At 50.5% G+C, this 23,051-nt stretch overlaps 2 protein-coding genes across 3 annotated transcripts in view; one reads left to right on the top strand and one right to left on the bottom strand.

Annotated features, from left to right (window-relative positions):
* The first annotated feature begins 1,888 nt into the window (after nucleotides 1–1,888).
* Nucleotides 1,889–16,865, top strand: LOC121459676 (integrin beta-7-like). Its single transcript, XM_041669622.1, has 15 exons — nucleotides 1,889–1,931; nucleotides 8,337–8,540; nucleotides 10,299–10,500; nucleotides 10,591–10,761; nucleotides 11,354–11,595; nucleotides 11,896–12,054; nucleotides 12,280–12,375; nucleotides 12,495–12,584; nucleotides 13,979–14,125; nucleotides 14,332–14,525; nucleotides 15,158–15,381; nucleotides 15,520–15,739; nucleotides 15,870–16,075; nucleotides 16,275–16,435; nucleotides 16,596–16,865. Exons 2-15 carry the CDS (start codon nucleotides 8,340–8,342, stop codon nucleotides 16,680–16,682), a joined length of 2,400 nt encoding a protein of 799 aa, XP_041525556.1. The 5' UTR covers nucleotides 1,889–1,931; nucleotides 8,337–8,339; the 3' UTR covers nucleotides 16,683–16,865.
* A 403-nt stretch (nucleotides 16,866–17,268) lies between these two features.
* LOC121459322 (zinc finger protein 740) overlaps nucleotides 17,269–23,051 on the bottom strand; it is a 10,895-nt gene continuing 5,112 nt past the window's right edge. For both annotated transcript variants that reach the window (XM_041668908.1, XM_041668907.1), the window contains exons 4-7: nucleotides 22,828–22,917; nucleotides 22,355–22,478; nucleotides 22,014–22,132; nucleotides 17,269–20,121 (exon numbers count right to left, since the gene is read on the bottom strand). In XM_041668908.1, coding sequence (XP_041524842.1) covers nucleotides 20,032–20,121; nucleotides 22,014–22,132; nucleotides 22,355–22,478; nucleotides 22,828–22,917 — 423 coding nt within the window. In that variant the 3' untranslated portion in view covers nucleotides 17,269–20,031. The remainder of the gene's footprint in view (nucleotides 20,122–22,013; nucleotides 22,133–22,354; nucleotides 22,479–22,827; nucleotides 22,918–23,051) is intronic.

Below are 23,051 nucleotides of genomic sequence, written 5' to 3'. Positions count from 1 at the left end.
TCAGCCCTGGCTGCTGCTCCTGCACTCTGCCTTCCCGTTTCCTCCCCTCTTTCCCAGGCTCTACGGCTGTCCACTGTGGCTTTTAGACCTCCCGGTTGCACATCCAAGCCTCACCCAGTGCCTCTCTCTGAGACTGCTCATTCATTCCCGGCCGCCCTGACCCAAAAAAAAAATCACACAGAAACTGTATTAATTACAACACTCCTTAGCCAATAGCTTAGGCTTCTTATTAACTAACTCATATCTTAAATTAACCATTCCTATTATGTTTTATCACAAGACTTGTGGTTTCCCGGTAAGGTTCCAGGATGTCTCCTTCGGCAGTTTCTGTGTGATTTTCAGGTCAGGGTGGCTGGGGACAAGCAAGCAGTCTGTGTCTACGCCTAACTGCTGACTGTCTAGACCTTGTGTCTCATAAAGCCTCCTCCACTTCTTACCCCCTAAAACTTCTCATTCCTACTGATAGTCTTTTCTCAGTGATGGAGACTGAACCTAGGACCTCTTGAACGTTAGGCAAGCTGCTGACTGAAAGCTGGGTGAACATCTGAACACTGAACTGCCTCCCCACTCTACCCCCATTTTCTTAGTGTGGCAGGTAGTCTTGTAAACAGTTTGTTGGGACCATCTCATTCTTACCGCCATCTGAGTGCAGGTGAAAACCTCAATAGGCCACCCTTTAGTACAGTTCCTCACGCTGTGGTGACCTCCCAACCAAAAAACTATTTTCATTGCTACTTCGTAACGGTAATTTTGCTACGGTTAAGAATCGTCTTGTAAATACCCGTATTTTTCGATGGTCTTAGGTGACCCCTGTGAAAGGGTCCTTCTGCCCCCAATGGGATTGAGACCCACAAGTTTTGTATAGCTGGATTAGCAACTACAGCTAAGGAGTTTTACTGCTTCCTGTTAAGGGAGAGAAAGTCAGAATTTTAACCCGGGCAGTTTGGCTTCAGAGTCTAAGTAGTTCAGCTGTGACACTGTTAGGAGTTTGAGATCCTGGAACAAGACCCCTGACTCAATTCAGATTGCAATTAATTAAGTTTATTGATACTGCTAGCAGGGTAGCAATTTCTGAGCCAAATTACAGACCGCCACTCAAAGTGGGGTGAGGGAAGGATTTTTAGAAGTGAAAACCACAAGATCTTGAGTATCTGCACTAGCAAACCAAGAACTGTTTTGCTCTGCCACGATTAGGTGGTCAAGGGGACCTCAAAATAGTCTTTGGATGTCCGCGTAAGCAGGTGACAGAAGCAAGCAAGCAGTTTGTCGTGCCACGACAAAGTAGAAGGTCGGGCTGCACATTTCTGGAGGGGTCATTGAGTCAAGGTTGCTGTGAACTATCTTCCGGGCACTACACTCAGAGACAGCTGTCTAGCGGGCACCAAGCGGGCCTGCAGCGCATCCGGTGGAGGTCTGTTTTGTTAGCCATCACACCGCCATGATGGTCCCTGGTCTCTACAGGAGCGTATCTCGGTTATCTCCTTTGCAGTGCTGGCTGCTGCTTTTGTTTCTTCCTGTCTGGCTCCTTCCTCTCTGAGAACTGGAGACATAACCAGTTTTGGAGGGAGGCTGATGTGGATTTAGATTACAGCCCACCCCCTTTGCTACCTGTGACATTTTGCAAAGTTGTACTCTCCTTGGTCTCCCAGTCTCTGTGACACTGGGGCAGGGGTGGGGGCACTGCCACTGTCTAACGTGGTTCTCGTGACCCTGAACTGCAGCTTAAGAGAAACGAATGCTCAGGAGACGTGGACCTTCTTGGTCCACTTTACCCACCCCACTCCTGTTTGCTCCACCTTCTGCTAGAGCAGTCACCCAACATGAGTCCCCCACCCCAGGGCGTGTCACTTCCTCCTCTGCAGCCTCTAGATCTGTACACAAAGGCTGCTGCTACTGCCACCACCCGCGGAAGGGCTGCTCCGAAAGCACCTGTGAGTACCACCAGGGCACCAGCCCACTCTCCTCTCCTCACCCGGGCCCACTTGTTCACCACCTCTCGAGAAGAAGGTCGTGAATCCCTTTCTGTTTCCTCTGGTATCACAGCTTCCTGCTGCTCATCCCTTAAGTTTCCCCAGTGGAGTCAGAGGGAGGGAGGGAAGGAGATGGACTGAGATGTTGGCGAGCGAGTGTGACTTCCATGGGTCTATGCTTTCAACAGCATGGTCTCTGTCCCTGACTGCTAGCCTCGCAGCTTGATGCTTTTTCCACAGCCCAGGATTCTTCCCACTTGGCACCTTGGCTGCAGACTCCTCGTTCCAGGGCTGCTGAAGCTTGTCTCACCAAAGAGTTGGTGCTGTCACAGTGTAGGCACAATCATAACTTAGTTATTATGGGCTGGGGCCGTAGTTCCCTGCAGTGGCCTAGCTCGAGTGAGGCCTGGCTTCATAGTTCACTGGGAAACTTGAGTGAACTTGATCCCTTGCAACCTAAAAACTTCTTTACTTAGATTCATAAGGAATCCTAATGGGCAACATTATGGGATGTAGCAGAATGACAGGCTGAGTCCAGGGAGGGAGTGAGAATTTATTTGGTCAGGCCTGAGCCTGGCGATTGACGCCTTTAATCCCAGCACTCAGAGGCAGAGACAGGCATATCTCTATTAGTTCAAAGCCAGCTTGGTCTACAGAGCAAGTTCCAGGACATCACGGACTAACTACATAGAAAAACTTTGTCTCGAAAAATTTTTTTTCTTTTTCATCCAGGAGGCTTGCGATGCCTTAATCCATGAACCCCTCCTGTGTTGTGGGTGTCCTTGGCTCATTGCTGGGGACTTCAGTCTCTCTTTGCAAGGAGGCGGCTGAGGTAGAAAGTTCTTCCCATCTCTGATTAGGAATAAAGAGAAAAAGAACTGGGAAGCAGAGAAAACAGCAAAGTGGTATAAAGAATAATAATAAGCTGGGTGGTGGTGGCACAAGCCTTTAATCCCAGCACTCAGGAGGCAGAGGCATGCGGATCTCAGTGAATTTGAGGCCAGCCTGATCTACAGAGTGAGTTCCAGGATGGCTAGGACTGTTACACAGAGAAACCCTATCTTGAAAAACCAATAATAATAATAATAACAGCAAGGGGAGAGATAGACGCTGGTAGCAAGATGCAGGGATCACCAAGGAAGAAAGACTGAGACAACTGAGAAGGTTGGGGGAGGCCATGTATGAGTTCAGAGCCCCCTTTAGGAGAGATGAACGGACCTGAGGTCTCTCTCTTCAGAATGGGGGTAAGAAGCAGAGCCCTGTCTATGAGATGAGTCAAAACTAAGCTTGGTGCTGCTGGGTCCCAAGCCTCTCTGACCACAGCACAGAAACATGCAGGTCTGAGGTTTTGCTGAGGCTGAGCCTGGGGTCAGCCTCTCCCTGAGAGCAGAAGCTCTGTAATGTGCTACACCTACCTGAGGTCACATGGGTTGTGAGCAGGATGGGGTTTCAACAGCTCAGGACCCCACCCTTCCCCAGGTCTCCTGTAGAATGTTGGTACCTGTGTCTGAACCCTGGCTGAGAGTGTGGATGCTTTCTGCCAACCATGGGAAGACATAGCACAATCCCTAGGAGCTGTCAACACCTAGCAATGTTACAAATGGATGCTGGCTGCCTGGCAATGCTATGCCTTCCAGAGGGTTCCTAGAGAGCCGTCGGCACCTCTGCAGCATGACGAGTGCAGTGGTTTTCATGTGTCACCATTTGTAATACTAGGCAATTAGAAGTTTCTGAGATGGACAGATGGACGGTTCCATGGTTAAGAGCACTCTTTCGGAAGACCCAGGTTTGATTCCCAGCATCCACATACTGGTTACCAATCATCTATAAGTCCAATTTCAAGGGAGCTGATGCCCTCTTCTGACCTCCCAGAGCATAAGCACACATGTAGTGCAAAGATATATATGCAGGAAAATACATAAAAAGAATAAATCCAATAAAAATTTTAAATAAAGATAAAAAGAAGCTATTAAGATTTTATGTGGAATTGAGAACTGAAATGAGAGATTGAATACGCTGGGCAAAGCTGAGCTTTGAGCCGCAGCCCTTGGACTGGAGATCACTGAGTGTGATGCCCATTGTTGCAGGGCCGATCAACTGCCACTTAGTTTACCCATACAACGCAGATTGATATGGAAATTTTAAATTAAATTAAGAATTTTGAGACAGGTGGAGTGGTGGAGGCGCATGTCTTTAATCCCAGCACTTGGGAGGCAGAGGCAGATGGATCTCTGAGTTTGAGGCCAGCCCGGTCTACAGAGTGAGCTCCAGGACAGCCTGGGCTACACAGAGAAATCCTGTCTTAAAAAAAAAAAAAAAAAAAAAAAGCAAAAACCCCAAAAAGAAACCAGACAGAAAGCCTTATTTGGGGCCAGAGAAACGGTTCAGTTATTAACAGCACTGGTCTTTCAGGGAACCTGGGTTCGATTTCCCAGCACCCACATGGCGCTCACAGACATCTGTAACTCTAGTTCAAGGGGATTTGATGTTCTTTTCTAACCTCTGCGAGCCCCAGGCACATACATGGTGCACAGGTACACATGCAGGCAAAACACCCATACACATAAAATAAACATTTAAAAATCTGTTTTCGGTTATCTCTGTACACGATGGAGGTCTCCATTCTCTCGGTGTGTGGCTAGGCTATCTAGCCAATCCGGCACCGGTTCTCCTGTTAAATGGTTGGGCGCAGTTTGCCACAGATGGACGGGCTTGCAATTTGCTGCAGATGGACGGGCTTGCTTCTTTCCTTCATTCCTTCCCTCCTTCCTTTTGTCGTTCTCCATCTCCTCCTCTCTAAGAAGCCTGGACTGGCCTGGAAACTCCTCATATAAACTCAGGATGATGCTGAGCTTGTGGAAATCTGCCTGCCTCGCCTCCGAGCGCCAGCGCACCTGGGCCTGCAGCCTCACTCTATCATTAATTCATAGTCCTAGTTTATGTAACTACTGCCTCACTTTGATTGATGTGGCTTTATTTATTTATTTCTTTTCTTCAAGACAGGGCTTCTCTGTATAGCCCTGACTGTTGTGAAGATTGCTCTGTAGACCAGATAAACACTTTTTGAGACAGGGTCTCATGTAGTCTAGGCTGGCCTGAAACCCTGTTCTCCTGCCTCTGCATGCAAAGCTGGGATGGCAGGCACACTCTGCCACATCTAACGTTTTTATTTTTGAATCACAGTAATAGATTGCCTGTTCAATTCTTACTTATTTTTTTGGTGTTTTGAAACAGAGTTTCTCTATGTAGCTTTGGAGCATGTACTGGAACTTGCTCCATGGACCACCTGGCCTCAAACTCACAGAGATCCACATGGCTCTAGTTCCCAAGTTCTGGGATTAAAAGTGTGTTCCACCACCACCTGACCTCAATATTTATTTTTTTAATTAGAAAACATTTTTTTTTTCAAGACAGGCTTTCTCCGTGTCAATCTGACTGTCCTGGAACTCACTCTATAGACCAGGCTGACTTCAAACTCAACAGAGATCCGCCTGCCACTGCCTCCGTACTGCTGGGATTGCCAACACCACCCAACAGGCCTGTTCAAGTTCTAAAACTAACTAATCAATCAATCAGTGTAACCTAGGATGTCACCCATAGTCACACTTTCTACCACTGAACTACACTTCTGGTCACAGAAAATTCTACTGGGTATTCACACCTGTAATTCTAGCACCTGAGAGGGAAAAGCAGAGTTGTCTTGTGTTCAAGCCCATCCTGAGCTATACAGTAAGGCTCAGGCCGGCTAGGTCCCTGTCTCCAGAACACCAAAACCAAAGCCACAGTAGAAAAATAACTGGAAAGCTAGCATAGTAAGTAAAGATGCCTGCAGCTGAGCCTGACCATCCTGTCCCTCCGCCCGCAGGCTGTGTCCTGGGCGTGCTTCCCACTACCAGCTAAACAAATAAGTGTAAAACACAAAACAAGGCTGGGCGGTGGTGGCGCGCGCCTTTAATCCCAGCACTCAGGAGGCAGAAGCAGGAGGATCTCTGTGAGTTCGAGGCCAGCCTGGTCTACAAAGTGAGTTCCAGGACAGCCAGGACTGTTTCACAGAGAAACCCTGTGTCAAAAAACAACAACAACAACAAAAACACAAAACTAAATTAAACTAAACATATCAGGCTGGAGAGCTGGCTCATTGGTTAAAAGCACTTGCTCTTCTCAAGGACTTCGGTTCCCAGGGCAGGTCCCCACTATCTATAACTTCAGTTCAAGGGGATCTGATGAGGGCACCAGGGACACCCATGGTGTACAGACATAATAATAAAGTAAAATATAAATTCCAACATCAACGAGACTTTCTTCTACCCCCTTCCTCTGGCTACTGTGTCCACTGTGTGAGACCACCCTCCCCTGACCACACGCCCTCATTCTGTTCCCCTTTCCCCTTATTTCCATTCTCCATTTGCTTATTCAGACCTCAAGGCTGTCAGAGTACTTCCTCAGCTCCTCCACTTTATAGATGTGGACACTGAGGGGTCTGGACAGAATCGAGTCTGGTGAGTCCTGTTTGCTTCACTGCAGCTTGGCACATTGGTGAAGAGCTGACTTCCAGAGGCCCTCACCCTCCTTCCTTCCTCCCTCTCTCCCTCCCTCCCTCCTTCTTTTCTTCCTTCCTTCCTCCCTCCCTCCCTTCTTCCCTTCTTCCCTCCCTTCTTTCCTTCCTTCCTTCCTACCTTCCTTCCTCCCTTCCTTCCTCCCTCCCTCCCTTCCTCCCTTCTTCCCTCCCTTCTTTCCTTCCTTCCTTCCTCCCTCCCTCCCTTCTTCCCTCCCTTCTTTCCTTCCTTCCTTCCTTCCCCCCTCCCTTCCTCCCTTTTTCCTTCCTTCCTTCCTTCCTTCCCTCCTTCCTTTCTTCCCTTCCTTCCTCCCTCCCTTCTTCCCTCCTTCCTTTTTCCTTCCGTCCTTTCTTCCTTCCTTCCTCCCTTCCTCCCTCCCTTTTTCCCTCCCTTCCTTCCTTCCTTCCCTCCCTCCCTTCTTCCCTCTTTCTTTCCTTCCTTCCTTCTTTCCTTCCCTCCCTCCCTTCCTCCCTTCTTCCCTCTTTCTTTCCTTCCTTCCTTCCTTCCTTCCCTCCCTCCCTTCCTCCCTTCTTCCCTCTTTCTTTCCTTCCTTTCTTCCTTCCTTCCCTCCTTCCTTCCTTCCTCCCTCCCTCCCTCCTTCCTTTCTTCCCTCCCTTCCTTCCTCCCTCCTTCCCTCCTTCCTTTTTCCTTCCTTCCTTCCTCCCTCCCTTCCTCCCTTCTTCCCTCTTTCTTTCCTTCCTTCCTTCCTCCCTCCCTTCCTCCCTTCTTCCCTCCTTCTTTCCATCCTTCCTTCCTCCCTCCCTTCCTCCCTTCTTCCCTCTTTCTTTCCTTCCTTCCTTCCTTCCTCCCTCCCTCCTTCCTTTCTTCCCCCCCTTCCTTCCTCCCTCCTTCCCTCCTTCCTTTTTCCTTCCTTCCTTCCTTCCTTCCTTCCTTCCTTCCTTCCTATTCCTTTTTGAGAGAGGTCTCCCACATAGCCCTGCCTTCTCTGGAACTTGCTTCAGAGAAGATCAGGCTAGCATCAAACTCACAGAGATTTCCCTGCCTCTGCCTCCCAAGTGCTACTACTTCTGGCTTTAAAAAATGTGTATGTGCCGGGCGGTGGTGGCGCACGCCTTTAATCCCAGCACTCGGGAGGCAGAGGCAGGCGGATCTCTGTGAGTTCGAGACCAGCCTGGTCTACAAGAGCTAGTTCCAGGACAGGCTCCAAAACCACAGAGAAACCCTGTCTCGAAAAACCAAAAAAAAAAAAAAAAGTGTATGTATGTGCACATGTGTGTGGGTGTGTGCACACGAGGCTTATGGAGGCCAGAGGTGTCTGATGCCCTGAAAATGGAGTTACGGGTTGCTGAAATCTGCCTGAAGTAAGATGGAAATAGTGCGTGAGCTCTCGAGAAAAATTGTGTATTCTGCCCTCACCCCCGTTTTATGACTCTAGGTGTTCTTACTGTATGTATGTCTGTGCACCACATGTGTGCCCGGTGCTTTTGGAGGCCAAAGAGTGTGTCGGATCCCCTGGAACGGGAGCTACAGAAAGTTGTGAGCTGCATGCCATGTGGGTCTGGGAGTGGAACCCTGGATGGGAGGGTGTCCTCCTGATGAGTACCCAGTGCCCGTAACCACTGAGTTGTCTCTGTAGCTCTGTCCACCCTGGGTACCTGAAGTCTATACAGAGGAACACAGGTCTAAGACCCCTTCCTGCTTCGTCACTGTCACCCCACCATTTTGAAAAAGCTGCTGAATCCATAGGGGATGTGAAACTCTGAGGAGAGATGCGGAGCTGAGTTCAACAAGGCAACCACAAGCCAAGCCCTCCCCGAGGACTCACGCATGTGTCTGTCTTTCTATACAGACCATGGTGGATTCACCCGCTGTTCTCATTCTCCTGCTGGTTCTGTGTGGAGGTGAGACTGAGGCAGACACCAGGACTGCTTCTGTGAAGGGGGCCGCAGAATGGGAGCACGCTGACCTGTCCCTGTCGGGACCCTGCCAGCCAGCTCCTTCCTGCCAGAAGTGCATCCTCTTACATCCCAGCTGTGCGTGGTGCAAGCAGTTGGTAAGGATGTGTCCCTGGCCCTTGAACCATGTGTATGTGCTTGTACAGCCTGTAAATACATGTGTGTTGTGTGGCATAGCTGTGATCTTTCTGGATATACTCTTCAGTCTCATGGGTGATTGGATTTGGGTACAGTGTACTCCAATGTGGATGTGACTCATGCGTATGCCAGCTTCTGTACATATGTGAAAGAATCTCTGACCCATGAGAATCATGCTTATGTATGTATTGGCCAGCTAAGTGTTCTGCGACAAAATGTCATTGACTGAATGCCTTTAAAAAAAAAAGTATTTATTAATTATTGTAGACTGTCCTACCTGCATGTGTGCCTGCAGACCAGAAGAGGGCGCCAGATCTCATTACGAATGGCGTGAGCCATCGTGTGGTTGCTAGGAATTGAGTTTAGGACCTCTGGAAGAACTCTTAACTGCTGAGCCTAACTCCAGCCCTAACTAAATGTCTTAAATAACAGAAACATAGTTATTGTGATTTGAGAGACTGGGGCATTCAAAAGACAAAACAAAACAAAAAAGAATTAAACACAGGTTTGAGATAGCAGTGCATGCCTTTAATTCCAGCACTTGCAAACGCAGAAGTAGGTGGATATCTGAGAGTTCAAAACCAGCCTGGTCTTCAAAGAGAGTTCTAGGCTACACAGTAAGACTCTGTCTCAGGAAGTAAATAAATAAACATGGAATTCTGGAGAGAGAATCCAGTTCATAGCAGCAAGTGCATGATGGGGCTTCTGAGTCCGTCTCAGGGCGTGCAGATTGTTATGTTCCAGCTGCAACTTGGCCTGAAGAATGAAGAAAGTGAAGGTTTCCAAAAACCTGTGGGCTTAAGGTGGGAGGAGGCCAGTGGGAGCAAAGGATGCTGGGAAGTGTGTGTTCCTTTCTGGTCTAACAAAGCTGCTCTTTGTTGGTGCCTTCAAGAGGAGCTTTAGAGGCTCAGGAGCAACAGTGTCTCTCACAGGAAGATGGGGTTAGATCAGTGCAGGCTTTGGTGAGAGGTAGGGCCCACTCAATAGGTAGCCATGTTTACAGCGGAGAAAGCCTAAGAAACTGGCGATAGTGAAGCTGGAAGACATAGATTCTATTGGAGGCAGGTGGCTTGAGAGATGAGGCTCTTAGGACAGCGGCTGGACTGTGTCTGCCTCCTCCAGTCCCGAGACTAGGGGCTGGCACCCATGCCCACTGAGAAGCCACGCTAACCATTTCCTTCCCCTGTGGCTTCCCAGTCAGTGCAGGGTACCAGACGCGTGTGTACGTGTGTGCGTGCGTGCGTGTGTGTGTGTGTGTGTGTGTGTGTGTTCGCGTGCGTGCCTCTTTCTGTTCCTATCCTCCTCCAGAAATTGGGTGTGACTCACTCCCTTCCCATTTGACTTTGGGGAAGTTGAACTACCAAGTCCTGTTTCTGTAGCCTTGAGGTCTCTGAGATCTCGACAGGAAGTCTGTGGTTCAAAGGAGAGGGGATAGATGGGTGCCTGCGGGAAAGGGGAGTTGAGTGGAGAGACTGGGTGGGGGGATGGCTGTATGTGTGGGGGGGGACTGCTACAGGAAGTGGGGAGCTGGGGAAGAAGAAAGGACTATGTTCCACAGTAGCTGTGGAGGTAAGTGTGCGGTGAGAATAAATCAGGGCTCAGGGAAGAGAATAGAACGGGGTGGACAGGGCAAAGGGCAGTGTTTTCAGGGTGTGTTGGTAGTCGAGCTGAGGGGCTGTGGGTGCTGAGGTTCCAATGCACCTTCTTCTCGGGCACAGAACTTTACCGCCTCCGGAGAGGCAGAGTCAAGGCGTTGCGCACAGCGAGAGGAGTTGCTGGCCCGCGGGTGCCCCGTGCAGGAGCTGGAGGAGCCGCGCGGCCACCAGGAGGTGCTGGAGGACAAGCCGCTCAGCCAGGGAGACCGTGGCGAGGGGGCCACCCAGCTGGCACCGCAGCGGATCCGAGTCACGCTGCGACCAGGTGGGTTTTGGATGGCGCGTGGTGATGGAAGTCTGGGCTGGGCCTCAAATGCACAGGGCTCCTAAGTCGAGCCTCGCCTTTGTCCATCAGGGGAGCCACAGAAACTCCGGGTCCGCTTCCTGCGAGCTGCGGGATATCCGGTGGACCTGTACTACCTTATGGATCTGAGCTACTCAATGAAGGACGACTTGGAACGCGTGCGCCAGCTCGGGCACGCCCTGCTGGTCCGGTTGCAGGAGGTCACCCATTCTGTGCGCATAGGTGAGCGTGCATTCACTACCCTAGCAGCCCTGGTCGCTGCTTTTAGCTTCCGCCATCGCCTTAGACTCTCACAGTGTTAAACCTGATCAGATTTTGGATCTTGACACTTCTCCCAAGGGACACTCATTGAGGTTTAAGCTTGAGGGGATTTCGGATTGAACAGTAAGAGAACCCCTTGCTGTACAGAGGGCTAGCTGAGGTTCAGAAACTAAGAGACGTTCAGACAGCAGCCAATCTGGACAGGACATTGTCCTTAAGCTACTGACTCAAACCAGTGCCTTTTAGACAACCTAGATGCAGTGTTCCCATATCGCATTCTGTAATGATTGCTTTTTTTTATTCTCTTTGCTCAAAAGCTCACCTCTTGCTCCACACCCTTGATCCTGGCTTCCTTACCGTCCAGGAACTGGTTTGCCCCTGGTGGGTCCTCCTCTTCATCTCCTCCATCTGCACCTCCTTGAGCTGAGGGTGCCACAGTTTTGCCCTTGCCAGGTTCCGGGTCCCTGCCTTCTAGGTGTGTCCTCCTGTCTGAGTATTTAGTAGGGTCTTCAATACTGCCGGTGCCTTGTGACCTTTGGCTCCTTCCGCCCAGGTTTTGGCTCCTTCGTGGACAAAACAGTGCTGCCCTTTGTCAGCACAGTGCCCTCCAAGCTTCGTCACCCGTGCCCCAACCGGCTGGAGCGCTGCCAGCCACCCTTCAGCTTCCACCATGTGCTGTCCCTCACTGGGGACGCTCAAGCCTTTGAGAGAGAGGTGGGGCGCCAGAATGTCTCTGGCAACCTGGACTCACCTGAAGGCGGCTTTGATGCCATTTTGCAGGCTGCCCTCTGCCAGGTGAGGAAATGGGGAAGGGGATCTGAGAGGCAAGAGCTGTCTGGGGCTGGAACTGTGAGGGTCTGCAATCAGAGGGGACACTCAGAGCATCTCACCGTGTCCGCATGGCGATCTTGGCGTCATCTGGGTAGTTTACTTATCTTGAGGAAGAGGCACTTTTCCTAATTCACAAGAGGGCCTCCACTAACTGCAGACTTGTTTGGGGAGGGGGTTCAGAGAGCTTGGAGCAGGGAATCAGAGGAGGGGGAAGGACAAACAAGTACCATGCCCAGTTTCACAGGTTGACTCCTTCCCCGTCAGGAGCAGATTGGCTGGAGAAACGTGTCCCGACTGCTGGTGTTCACTTCAGACGATACATTCCACACAGCTGGGGATGGGAAACTGGGTGGCGTTTTCATGCCCAGTGATGGGCGCTGCCATCTGGACAGCAATGGTGTCTACGTCCACAGCACAGAGTTTGTGAGTTCCCCCTTGCCCCAGTCCTCCTCCTCATCTGGAGAGTGTCCTGTCCCCAGCTGCCCCAACAAGAAACCCTTGTCATTTGTGTCTACCTCCCTGGTCTGTCCGTCCATCCTCAGGGCTCCTCCACTGGTCCTGTCTTTTTATTGTTTGCTTTGTTTTGTCTGAGAGTGTGGCACACCAAAGGGGGACTATAGTCACCATTGGTCCCCTTTCCTACCTCAGGACTACCCCTCTGTGGGGCAAGTAGCCCAGGCCCTCACTGCAGCGAACATCCAGCCCATTTTTGCTGTTACTGGCACGACGCTGCCTGTTTACCAGGTGAGGGCTCTGGGGAAAGACCTCCTAGCCCATTCCATCCCCCCAAGTCTTCCCACCCGGAACCCACCCGTTCTCCTAGAGCTTCATCCACTCCCCCGCCCCGCCCCTCTTCCTTGCAGGAGCTGAGTCAGCTGATTCCCAAGTCTGCTGTTGGAGAGCTGAGCGAGGACTCCAGCAATGTCGTGCAGCTCATCATGGATGCTTATGATGTGAGGGGAGAGTGGTGAGGGTGGGCATTGCAGGGCGGGGCGAGGGAGGTGTCCTCAGGTGGCATGGCATGGTCACTTGGAGTTCTACCCATTCACAGCGCCTGCCTATGGCTTGCACATGGCCTTCCTGGTGCCAGGCAAACACTCTGTCCCTGAGCTATATCCCTTCCTGAGCCATGACTCTGTCCCTGTTTTATGGAGGAAATAGGTCCAGGGAGGACTAAAGCTAAAGATTGCTCTATGTGTGCCTAAATTTGTAATAATTCAGAAACAGAATTTCATGGATCTTGAATGTTTCTTGGGCTTAAGTCTCATTTCTTCTCTAGACTCTAGACATTTTCCTATTTTTTAAAAAAAGACTTATTTACTTATTATGTATGCAGTGTTTTTATTATATACACAGTATTCTAGCTGCGTGCAGGCTGGCATCAGACCTCATTACAGATGGTTGTGAGCCACCATGTGGTTGCTGGGAATTGAACTCAGGACTTCTGGAAGAGAAGCCAGTGCTCTTAACCTCTGAGCCTTCTCTCTTCTCTCCAGCCTTTTATTTTTTTTTCTTAAATACAGGGTCTCTCTGGGTAGTCCTGGGTCTTCTGGGTCTCCTGTGTAAGCCAGACTGGCCTTGACCTCAGATCCAGCCTTGGCTTCCCCAGTGCTGGGATTAAAGATGTGTAACATCACGCCTGACTGTAGCAAGGGCCTTATTATCTGGATGTGGCGTCACACGCCTGTAATCGCACACCTGGTGGCAGAAGGATCAGGAATTTTCAAGGTCAGTTTAGGCTACAGGAGACTTTCTCAATAACAACAAGGATGTCCTCAATCTTGGTGAAATGATTGGAGCTGTATAACCCAGTGGCTGCTTGCTTAGCCTACTAGACTCCATTCAAATCACTCCCCACCAAAGGCAAATTTTTTTTGGTATTTTGCCTACATGTTTGCCTGTATGTGGGATCCCTTGCACAGACAGTTGTGAGCCACCATGTAGGTGCTAGGAATTGAACCAGGGTGCTCTGGGAAAACAACCAGTGCTCTTAACCGCTGAGCCATCTCTCCGGTTCCCAAACACAAATCTCCTAACAATGGGGAAAAATCTTGAGACAGTGCCGGCCATCCCAGAGTAAACATGCTGGAGAAAGTCTTCTTAGATCTTACATGCAGGCTGTGTGTCCTGGTTCGGGTCTGACAAGCGTCATATGCTCTAGCTGAGGCCTCCGCTCCTGGGTATTCCAGGATGCTCCTTCTTTCAGAAATGATTTCTAACTGGGAGGACGGGAGGAGCCCCAGGGGGCAAGAAAGCCAGATATAAGCAGAACTGTGAGCGAATAAGAGGGTAGAAAGTGGGATGCAGGGGGCCTGCCATCACATGACCTCCCCCTTCTTTTCCACAGAGCCTGTCATCCACCGTGACTCTTGAACACTCTTCACTCCCTCCTGGAGTCAATATCTCTTTTGAATCTCACTGCAGGGGTTCTGAAAAGAGGGAGGGTGAGACTGGGAACCGGGGACAGTGCAGTAACATCCGAGTCAACCAGACGGTAAGAGTCAGCCAGCAGGGGGCGATACATAAACGTGGGAAACAGGGTAATATTTGGGGCAGCCATGGCAAGGGGGTAGCCTTCCACTCATCTTTAACTCACTGCATGATCAGTGGGCTTAGGGGTGTGTGTACACGAGGGTGTGTATAGCTTGGGAGGGGTGTGCACACACGAGGGTGTATAGCTTTGTCTGGTCCTATCTTCAGGTAGACTTCTGGGTCACTCTTCAAGTCACTCAGTGTCTCCCAGAGCCCCACCTCTTACGGCTCTGGGCCCTTGGCTTCTCAGAGGAGTTAACTGTGGAGTTACACACACTGTGTGACTGTAACTGTAGTGACATCCAGCCCCACGCTCCCTACTGCAGTGATGGCCATGGAGACCTGCAGTGCGGGATATGCAGGTGAGGGGTGACTTTCTGTGCTCCTTTAGCTCCCACGACTCTCTCCTTGTAGTCCCCCTCCTTTGCCTTCTGCCTCTTGGAATGTACCAGACACCTCCGGACTCCACCTGAGCACCTTGACCTGAATCCTTCCACTCTTGCCTCCCTTCACTCTTGGTTCACTACTATAACCTAGTCTTGTTCCAGCTGCTCTATCTCCATCCTCCTTGAGAACACAGGCCTAGAGCAGTGGTTCTCAACCTTCCTAATGCTGTGACCCAAGACAGGTACCTTTGGAACCTGTCCTGGAACTCCCTCTGTAGACCAGGCTGATCTCGAACTCATAGAGATCCGCCTGTCTCTGCCTCCCAAGTGCTGGGATTAAAGGCATGCGCCACCACTGTCCAGCATGCTGTGACCCTTAATAGTTCCTCATACTGTGGTGACCCCAACCATAAATTATTTTTGTTGCTATTTCACAACTGTAATTTTGATACTGTTATGAATCCTAAGTATCTGTATTTTCCCATGATCTAAAGCAACCCTGTGAAAGGCTTGTTTGAGCCTCAAAGGTCGCGATCCACAGGTTGAAAACCACTGGCCCAGAGATGGTCAAACTCTGACCCATCTCTCTCTGTGCCTTCTTTTCCCAGCTGTGCCCCTGGCCGCCTTGGTCAGCTCTGTGAATGCTCCGAGGCTGAACTGTCGTCCCCAGATCTGGAATCTGGTTGCCGGGCCCCCAATGGGACAGGGCCCCTATGCAGCGGGAAGGGACGGTGCCAATGTGGACGCTGCAGCTGCAGTGGGCAGAGCTCTGGGCGTCTGTGCGAGTGTGATGATGCCAGCTGTGAGCGACATGAGGGCATCCTCTGTGGAGGTACCTGGAGTCTTGGGGGAAGCAGGGGTAGGAGAGCCCAGGGCAAATTTTAAAGGTTACGGGATGTGCCTGGCACAGTCGAGATGTTGGGCCAGCTGTGTGAGAGTGGTGGTCACCTTGTGCACGACTCGTCCCCAGGCTTTGGACACTGCCAGTGTGGAGTGTGTCACTGTCACGCCAACCGCACGGGCAGAGCATGTGAGTGCAGTGAGAACGTGGACAGCTGTGTCAGTCCCAAAGGAGGGCTCTGCAGCGGGCATGGGCACTGCAGGTGCAACCGTTGCCAGTGCCAGGATGGCTACTACGGGGCTCTGTGTGACCAGTGCCTCGGCTGCAAGTCACCATGTGAGCGGTACAGGTGAGGCCTCGAGTCTTTATCTTGGGAGCTGAGGCACAGTGAACCGCCTGTGTGTTCTCCTTGAGGGTGTGGGGGGAGGACTAGTAGTAACAGCTGCCCAGATGGGAACTCATTGGCATTCACTGGACAGGGATTGTGCAGAATGTGGAGCCTTTGGCACTGGTCCCCTGGCAGCCAACTGCAGTATGGCCTGTGCTGGTGTGAATGTGACGGTGGCCTTGGCTCCTAATTTGGATGATGGCTGGTGCAAAGAAAGGACACTGGACAACCAGCTGTTCTTCTTCCTGGTGGAGAATGCGGCTTCAGGAGTCACACTCAGAGTGAGACCCCAAGAGAGTAAGTAGGCGGAACCTCAGACCTGGGGATGTGCATGAAGGTAAAGGTGTCGGGTTTAAAGCAGAGCTGCAAACCTACCGCAAATGCCCCAGTAAGGAGGACTCTGGGCTCTGTTGGGTCCTATTTACAGTGACAGGGTTGGGGAGGCTGGACACCCTTTGGGTAACTATGATCAGCTCCTATACCTTGACCCCACCAGAAGGAGCAGATAACACCCGTGCCATCATACTGGGCTGCATAGGTGGCATTGTGGCAGTGGGACTAGGGTTAGTCCTGGCTTATCGGCTCTCCGTGGAAATTTATGATCGCCGCGAGTACAGCCGCTTTGAGAAGGAGAGACAGCAGCTCAACTGGAAGCAGGTGAGGCCAGGTCCTATTGCCACGGGCTCCCCCACTAAAGGCCCTCCCGCAGCATAACTAGGCCTTCTAGGATCTGGCTTAAGTTCCAGATTGGCCTCACAGGACTAGGTAATGGGGAGAGCCTGATATTTTTTTTACAGTTTGCAATGTTTTCCGACAGGACAACAATCCTCTCTACAAAAGTGCCATCACAACCACCATCAACCCCCGCTTCCAAGGGACAAATGGTTCTGGTCCCTCTCTTTGACCCAGGCAGCAGACTCACTTAGGACTCTTGTCTTGGCAGACAGCAAAGCAGGGTCTGCCAGGTGGCAGTCTGGCACCACTGTTGAGGGGTCATCAGTTTTTTCAGTGACCTTCAGAGGGCTGCTTCCCACTGCTGCAACCAATCCCCACACCTGATGAAGGGTTTGCCCACAATAAAGTCTTACCTCAGACTACAGCCTCCACTTTGCTTCACCTCAAGACAAGAAAAGCAAACTGCCTAGCCTAGGTCTCAGGTTACTGGAGGACAAGTGTGTGCTTCTGTAGTGTGACCTGGGAACACCTGGGCCAGTGGAATCTCAGGGGATGCTGAAACTGGAGTCACCCACCAACTTCTAAAGGACCTCACCTAGATAGGAGTCAGACCACATCTTGTCAGGCTGTTGAGAGCCTTTTTATCAGCAAAAAAATGGTATGTTTTGCCTCTACTTGTTAATTCTCTATGGGAAAAAACATTGTTTTAATAGGATAGTTTGTTCTGTTGCAAGCTGTAGGGTGGGCCCAAGGGAACTGTCTGGGCTCTGGTGAGAAAGCGCCCCAACAGGTCTTCTCAAGGAGGAGATGGAATGTAGAAAAGCGCCATTCTTTTTATTTAAATACCCTAAATAGAACACGAAGGAACATACACTGCACTTTAATGGTAAAAAGATACAAGTTTATAACATCTTATAAAAACTACCATTTAAAAGTGATCTTGTTCATTTGATAGTCCCCTCCCCCATAGCAAAATAAGTATATTTAAAAAAAAAAGTGGAGCACGGTAGGAGGGGAATTGAAGATAAAAGCCCAGGCCCACAGCAGGGGCAGAGGAACCTGGGAGAGGGCCGAGCTGTGGTGGGACTCCACCCATCTAACCCTCCATGTCAAGCCATGGAGCACAATCAGTAGCTGAGTGATGGACCGAAAGGACAGGCACCAGCAAGGGCAGACGGCAGGGCTGCACAGGAGCCACCCAGGGACTGGTGTTACTCTCCCCACGCAACCCCACTTCACATCTGGATCTCTGGGCACCTGCCCGCTCTTCATTCTCCCTTCTACACACACCTGAGACATCTGTCCAGTGCTAACACAACACCCCAGGAGCCTCTGTGGTTCTTGGGCCCTTGGGTATCCTACTACTCTTCACCCCAGAGCCTGTCTGTCCTCTACCACTGCCAGCCTCTGGGCTTCTCACACCCAGACCTTGGCAGTGTGGTTCTGGCTGGGCCATCTGTACACACATCCTCAAGTTCTCTTCCTTACAGCTTCCACTCGGGCAGGAAGCCATGGCCTGCAGGGCCTGCTCTACCCCAGTACATACATCCAGACATGGAGAAGCCTGGGTCAGTCTTCTACCTCTCCCCACAGATCATCTTCTAGGAGCAGGGAAGGATCCCATTTCCAGAAGCATTTTTGGGAGGATTTCTTTCTTAGTGTATCCTTTCCCAGAGTTCAATGACAGAAAAATCCCAGCCCAGCAGAACCCTCTGACATGAAATGGTCTGCCTTAGATGCGCAAAGATGCCCAGGGGTCACAGGGTCTAGAGCATGTCTAACAGCAGGGACAGCATGATGCTAGAACATACGGCAGTGAACATTTCTGACCTCACCAAGGCTCTCAGGTGTGTCAGACGCAAGCTGAAGGTTGAAACATCTCCCCTTCTTTTTCCCTGAAGTACTTCAACCCAAGAGGTATGACGTCCCGTCCCTCAACACTCTGGAAGAGAGAGGCCATAGCCAAAAGTTGCTGCCTGGCTCTCTTTGCTAGGCAAGAACTTGTTGGAGGCTGGGCTGCCATCTCAGACTCCTACTCACAGCTACAGCTATGTGTGCTCAGGACAATCTCCATGATTACACCTGAAGTAGGGCCCCTGGCATGGGGCAGTGCGCAAAGGAATTCCAAAACCTCCCTAAGGATCCTTTCTTTAGCAGGAAGGGAGTTATTTCACTTTAGAAAATACGTATCCATAAGTCCTGGCTTAGAAACACTCTAAGCAGTACTGTTGAATCAGTCTAAAAACAACAACAACAAAACCCCAAAAAAATCCTTCTGGAACAAACCCCCTCGGTCCCCTTGTTCTCAGCAACCTCTGGGAGGCAGGCACCCTTCGGGTCTGGGCGGGGAGGCTGCTCTATGCTTTCTGTCCTCTAAGTTGGTGGCCGAATAAATCTGGCTCAATAATTTTCATCCCTTCCAAGCAAATACACAAAACACCCACAAATCAGACAAAGACACGCACCTCATCACTTTCTCAGGGGTAGACAAGATGGGGTTCGGAACAGAATAAGGTCAAGAATAAAACAGACATTAGGCTCCTTCCTCTGCGGCATCCTCTACCTTGTTGGGTAGGGATGCCTATCAGGGAGGAAGCCAAGTTCATGTTCTTTGGGACTGAAGACCAGACTTCCACCTCCACTACTTGAACCGCCACAGGATTTGGGCAGGAAGGGGCTCTATCACACAAGTCACATCAGGGCCGTCACATTTGCATCTCTAACAGTTGTTGGCAACTCTGCACTATCCTTAGTTGTTCTAAGACGGCACAAGGGGACAGTCCACTTGACACCCACAGCTCTCTGCTCAACTGCTGCCTCTGTCAAGGACAGTGAGGTAGCCACAAACCATAACCAAGACCAACTTCCCAGACAAAAGGGCTGCATGGGCTACCCCACCCAAGCTTCCTCCAAAAGGCACTTGAGCTGACCCCATCAGGCACTGGCGTTGCACAAACCATGACAACAGCCATGGGCACAACACTGCTCTTATGAGGACAGAAAAAGGGATGCCCACTCCTCTTGTCAGCTCACAATGCTCCTCCAGCCTCTCCTTCTGTCCGCACAGTGTATATCAAGTCCAAGTAAGCTTAGCTGCCAGTCCTGGTCCTATTTTCTTTCACACAGGAAGTAAGATGCAGGGCTGTGGACCACCGAAGGCCTACGGTAACAAGAATGGCTGGGCCAGCCACAGTCCTTACTTTGCGTCTCCAGATTATCTGTGTCCCCTGTTTACCTGCTGTAATCGCTTCTGGATAAACAAAAACAAGAGCAGAACAAACAAATTCCCCTCCTCAGTCCTTTTCATTTCAGCTGCAAGTTCCAGTCCAAGATTGTGGGAACATTTCAGTCCTCAGGTAAGGGTCCTGGGACCAGCTCCCTGCCCAGGAATGCTGCCGAAACTCCCAAGAGTCGTACAGTCTCAGACTATTTACAGAGCTGAGGCTCTGGAGCCGCTGTCCTCCGATGGTCTCGTCTGCTCACCTGGGGCCACTCCTCTAGGAAGGGGGACAGGTTCAGAGGGAGTGGTGGTAGGGCCATCAGAGCAGAGGGATGTGCTCTTCGGTGGGCCCCCGTGCCTATAGAGAAAACTGCCCATCAGACGTCTTAGACTGGCATCCTTGGCACATCCGCTTGTGTCTGAGTAGTCGGTCTGTCCGAGAAAAACACTGTGAAGAGAGAGGATTAAGTTCCAAGAGGAATTCAGTCTCCTGTAGGAGGTCCCTTCCTTGCAGAGAAGGCACATGCTATGTTCTTGCTCCCTCAGTATCTGCACAGCAGGAGAGCACAGAAGTCAGGACACTGATGTCGCTGGGTATGGTGGTGGTGCATGTCTTTAATCTCAGAACTCAGGATGCAGAGAGGCAGGTAGATCTCTGCTGAGTTCAAGGCTAACCTGGTCTACATAGTGAGTTATATGACAGTCAGGGCCATGTAGACAGACCCTGTCTCAAACAACAGAAAGAAGCAAATGTGGGTTCTAGTGGCTGGGGATGCAGCTTGGATGGCAGAGGGCTTGCCTAGTACACAGGAAGCCCTGGATTTGATCCTCAGTGCCTTGAAAACTGAGCGTGGTGGTGCAGATCTTTGATCAAAAGCAGGAAGATCAGGCATACAAGGTCATCCTTGGTTATATAGAAAGCTGGAAGCCACTGTGGACTACCCAAGACTCTATCTCAACAAAGGAGATAGGGAGAATGAGGATTTGGCTCAACAGGTTGAGCCTTTGTTGCCAAGCCTGGTGACTGGAGTTTGATCTCTAGAACCAACATAATAGAAGGAGGCCTTCTGACCTCCACACCTGCCCTGTACACACACAGCAATGTAAGTCAACAACAAGAAGCAGTGCTGGAGAGAGGGCCTGGACCAGAGTGGAACGCTGGTTCTGTCATTTAGTCGTGTGACAACAGGCAAATCCCCCAACAGCCCCGAGCCTCCCTGTTTATCTGAAGGAGCAGATGAAAAGCACCCAACACAGCGTAGCTCTCCACTCATCAAATATTTAGCGCTTACTCTGCTGGACTCGGCCAGACTCAGCACTGAGGCACACCACAGCTTCTCATAGCATGTCTACCTTTTTGGGACCAAGCACAGGGCGGAAAACATGTTTCTTTGAGAAGGCCTAGAACTTGTGGTCCTCTTGTCCGGCTTCTCCGAGTGCCAGGATTACAGTGTCCCTCACGAGGAGGAGAAGGAGGAAGAGGAGGAGGAGGAGGAGGAGGAGGAGGAGGAGGAGGAGGAGGAGAAAGAAGAAGAACTATAACTATTACAAATGAAAAAGTGTTTTGGATTTGTGACAAGAGCTCACACTGTGCAGGGTGGACATGGGTGAAGTCACATGCCATCACCAGCAGCAGCTCTCAGCCTAGCATTCGGAAGACTCACTGAAGTGTGGACCTTAGTGTAAGACTGGGCAGAGCATCCAGATGTCAGTCACTGTCACTCTCATCTCCTGTCATGCTTACATTGTCTTCAGATCAGACACTGGAGCCCAGGGCAGAGGTGACGTCGCTCCTCCGCACTGCAGTGCTCTGAGATTGGACTAAATATCAGGCCTACTCTCACCTGCTGCATGGGGAAAGTTAAAGTCCCTGAACTTCAACTTCTCCATTATTGTGAAATGAGGATAACACAGCTACCCTAAGGAGATAACAAGATAAAAACACGCCGCACTCAAATTCTATGTCAAGTTTGTCTTCACAGTACCTGGCATAGATCAGGAATTCAAGAAATGATATTATCAGGCGGATCTCTATGAGTTTGAGGCCAGCCTGGTCTACATAGTGAGTTCCAGGACAGCCAGAGCTACATCGTGAGACCCTGTCTCAGGGAAAATAAAAGAAAACAAAAAATCCCAAACCAAACCAAAATAAACGATAATGTTATGATATTCTAACAAGTACTCCCTATGATTAGCCCCATAAGGCCCGAGTTTGCCTTATTCTGAGATGCTAACTGTACTGGGGAAACCCCTCAGTCAGACAGGAAGGGACTGGCCCTACTTTCTGAAGAAGGAAAATTTATGTTTGCTGCTATTCCAGGGACGACAGGCAAACCTTACCTGATGACATCGTTCACACTGGTAAGGCTTCTCACCACTATGCACACGCTTGTGGCGTTCAAGATGGTACTTCTGGATGAAACGCATATCACATACATCACACTCAAATGGTTTCTCACCTGGCCAGAGGTTAAAAACAAGTGAGAACCAACAAACGTTTATGATAGGAACCATACATTCATAAACACGTAAGACTGCTGGTCTCAGTGACAGCAAACACGGAGCCATGCAATCCCTCCGCGCCATTCAGCTTATCCTCTGCTTCCATGTCTAACGCCCTCCTGGAACACGGCTTACAGGCTGTCCCCATCCATGCAAGCTTGAGTACAGGCGAGACTCACCAGTGTGGATCAGGATGTGCCTCTTGAGGTGGTAACTGCTCCTGAAAGCTCCAAAGCAGTGCTCACAAATAAAATTTTTTGGGATCTTTACTTGGAAAGAGCCATTTTGTTCCACTACCACCACCTGGGGGCAACAATCAGGCATGTTACGGAGGTTTCTCTCTGCCCTCTTCCTAGAGGTCCACTTCCAGCTGCTGGACAAAGAGTCTGTCTGCTACTGTGAAAGGTGATGTCTACTGTCATATCCCTTACTTAGGCTAAGAGTCAGGAAGGGAAGAAGGGCTAGCACGCAGTGGTAGGATTGGCCTGCCTGCTCCAAGAGCACACTCCCCACCTGTCCCAGAATGGTCAGCAAGGGGAGGCAGCGGCTGTCAGTGTGGCCTTGGGTAAAAATCACGGCCCAAACTCAGTAGGGAAAACGTGAGCCACAGTGATGAGGAAAGTCTGAGTCTGGCGCTGACCCCATTACCTGCCTTTTTAACAGTCTTTTTTGAATGGGAGGACTCAGCCAAGCTGTCATCGTCTTTGCGGCTCCGGGATTTATCAGCGTCTTTTCGGTGGCCCTTTGAAGACAAACCAAATCTAAACTTACAGTCCATGTCAGAACACAAGATGAGAAACCAAATGCTGTTTCTTGACAATCAGTTTATAAAGGACAGTATACCACCTGTTTCCTCTCCATAATCCACTTCCTCTT

Source organism: Microtus oregoni, unplaced genomic scaffold (genome assembly GCF_018167655.1).
Source record: "Microtus oregoni isolate MIOR12 unplaced genomic scaffold, Mior012 000019F_ref0000042, whole genome shotgun sequence".
In the NCBI taxonomy this organism is placed as follows: Eukaryota; Metazoa; Chordata; class Mammalia; order Rodentia; family Cricetidae; genus Microtus; species Microtus oregoni.
This window is presented reverse-complemented; position numbering and strand designations above follow the sequence as displayed.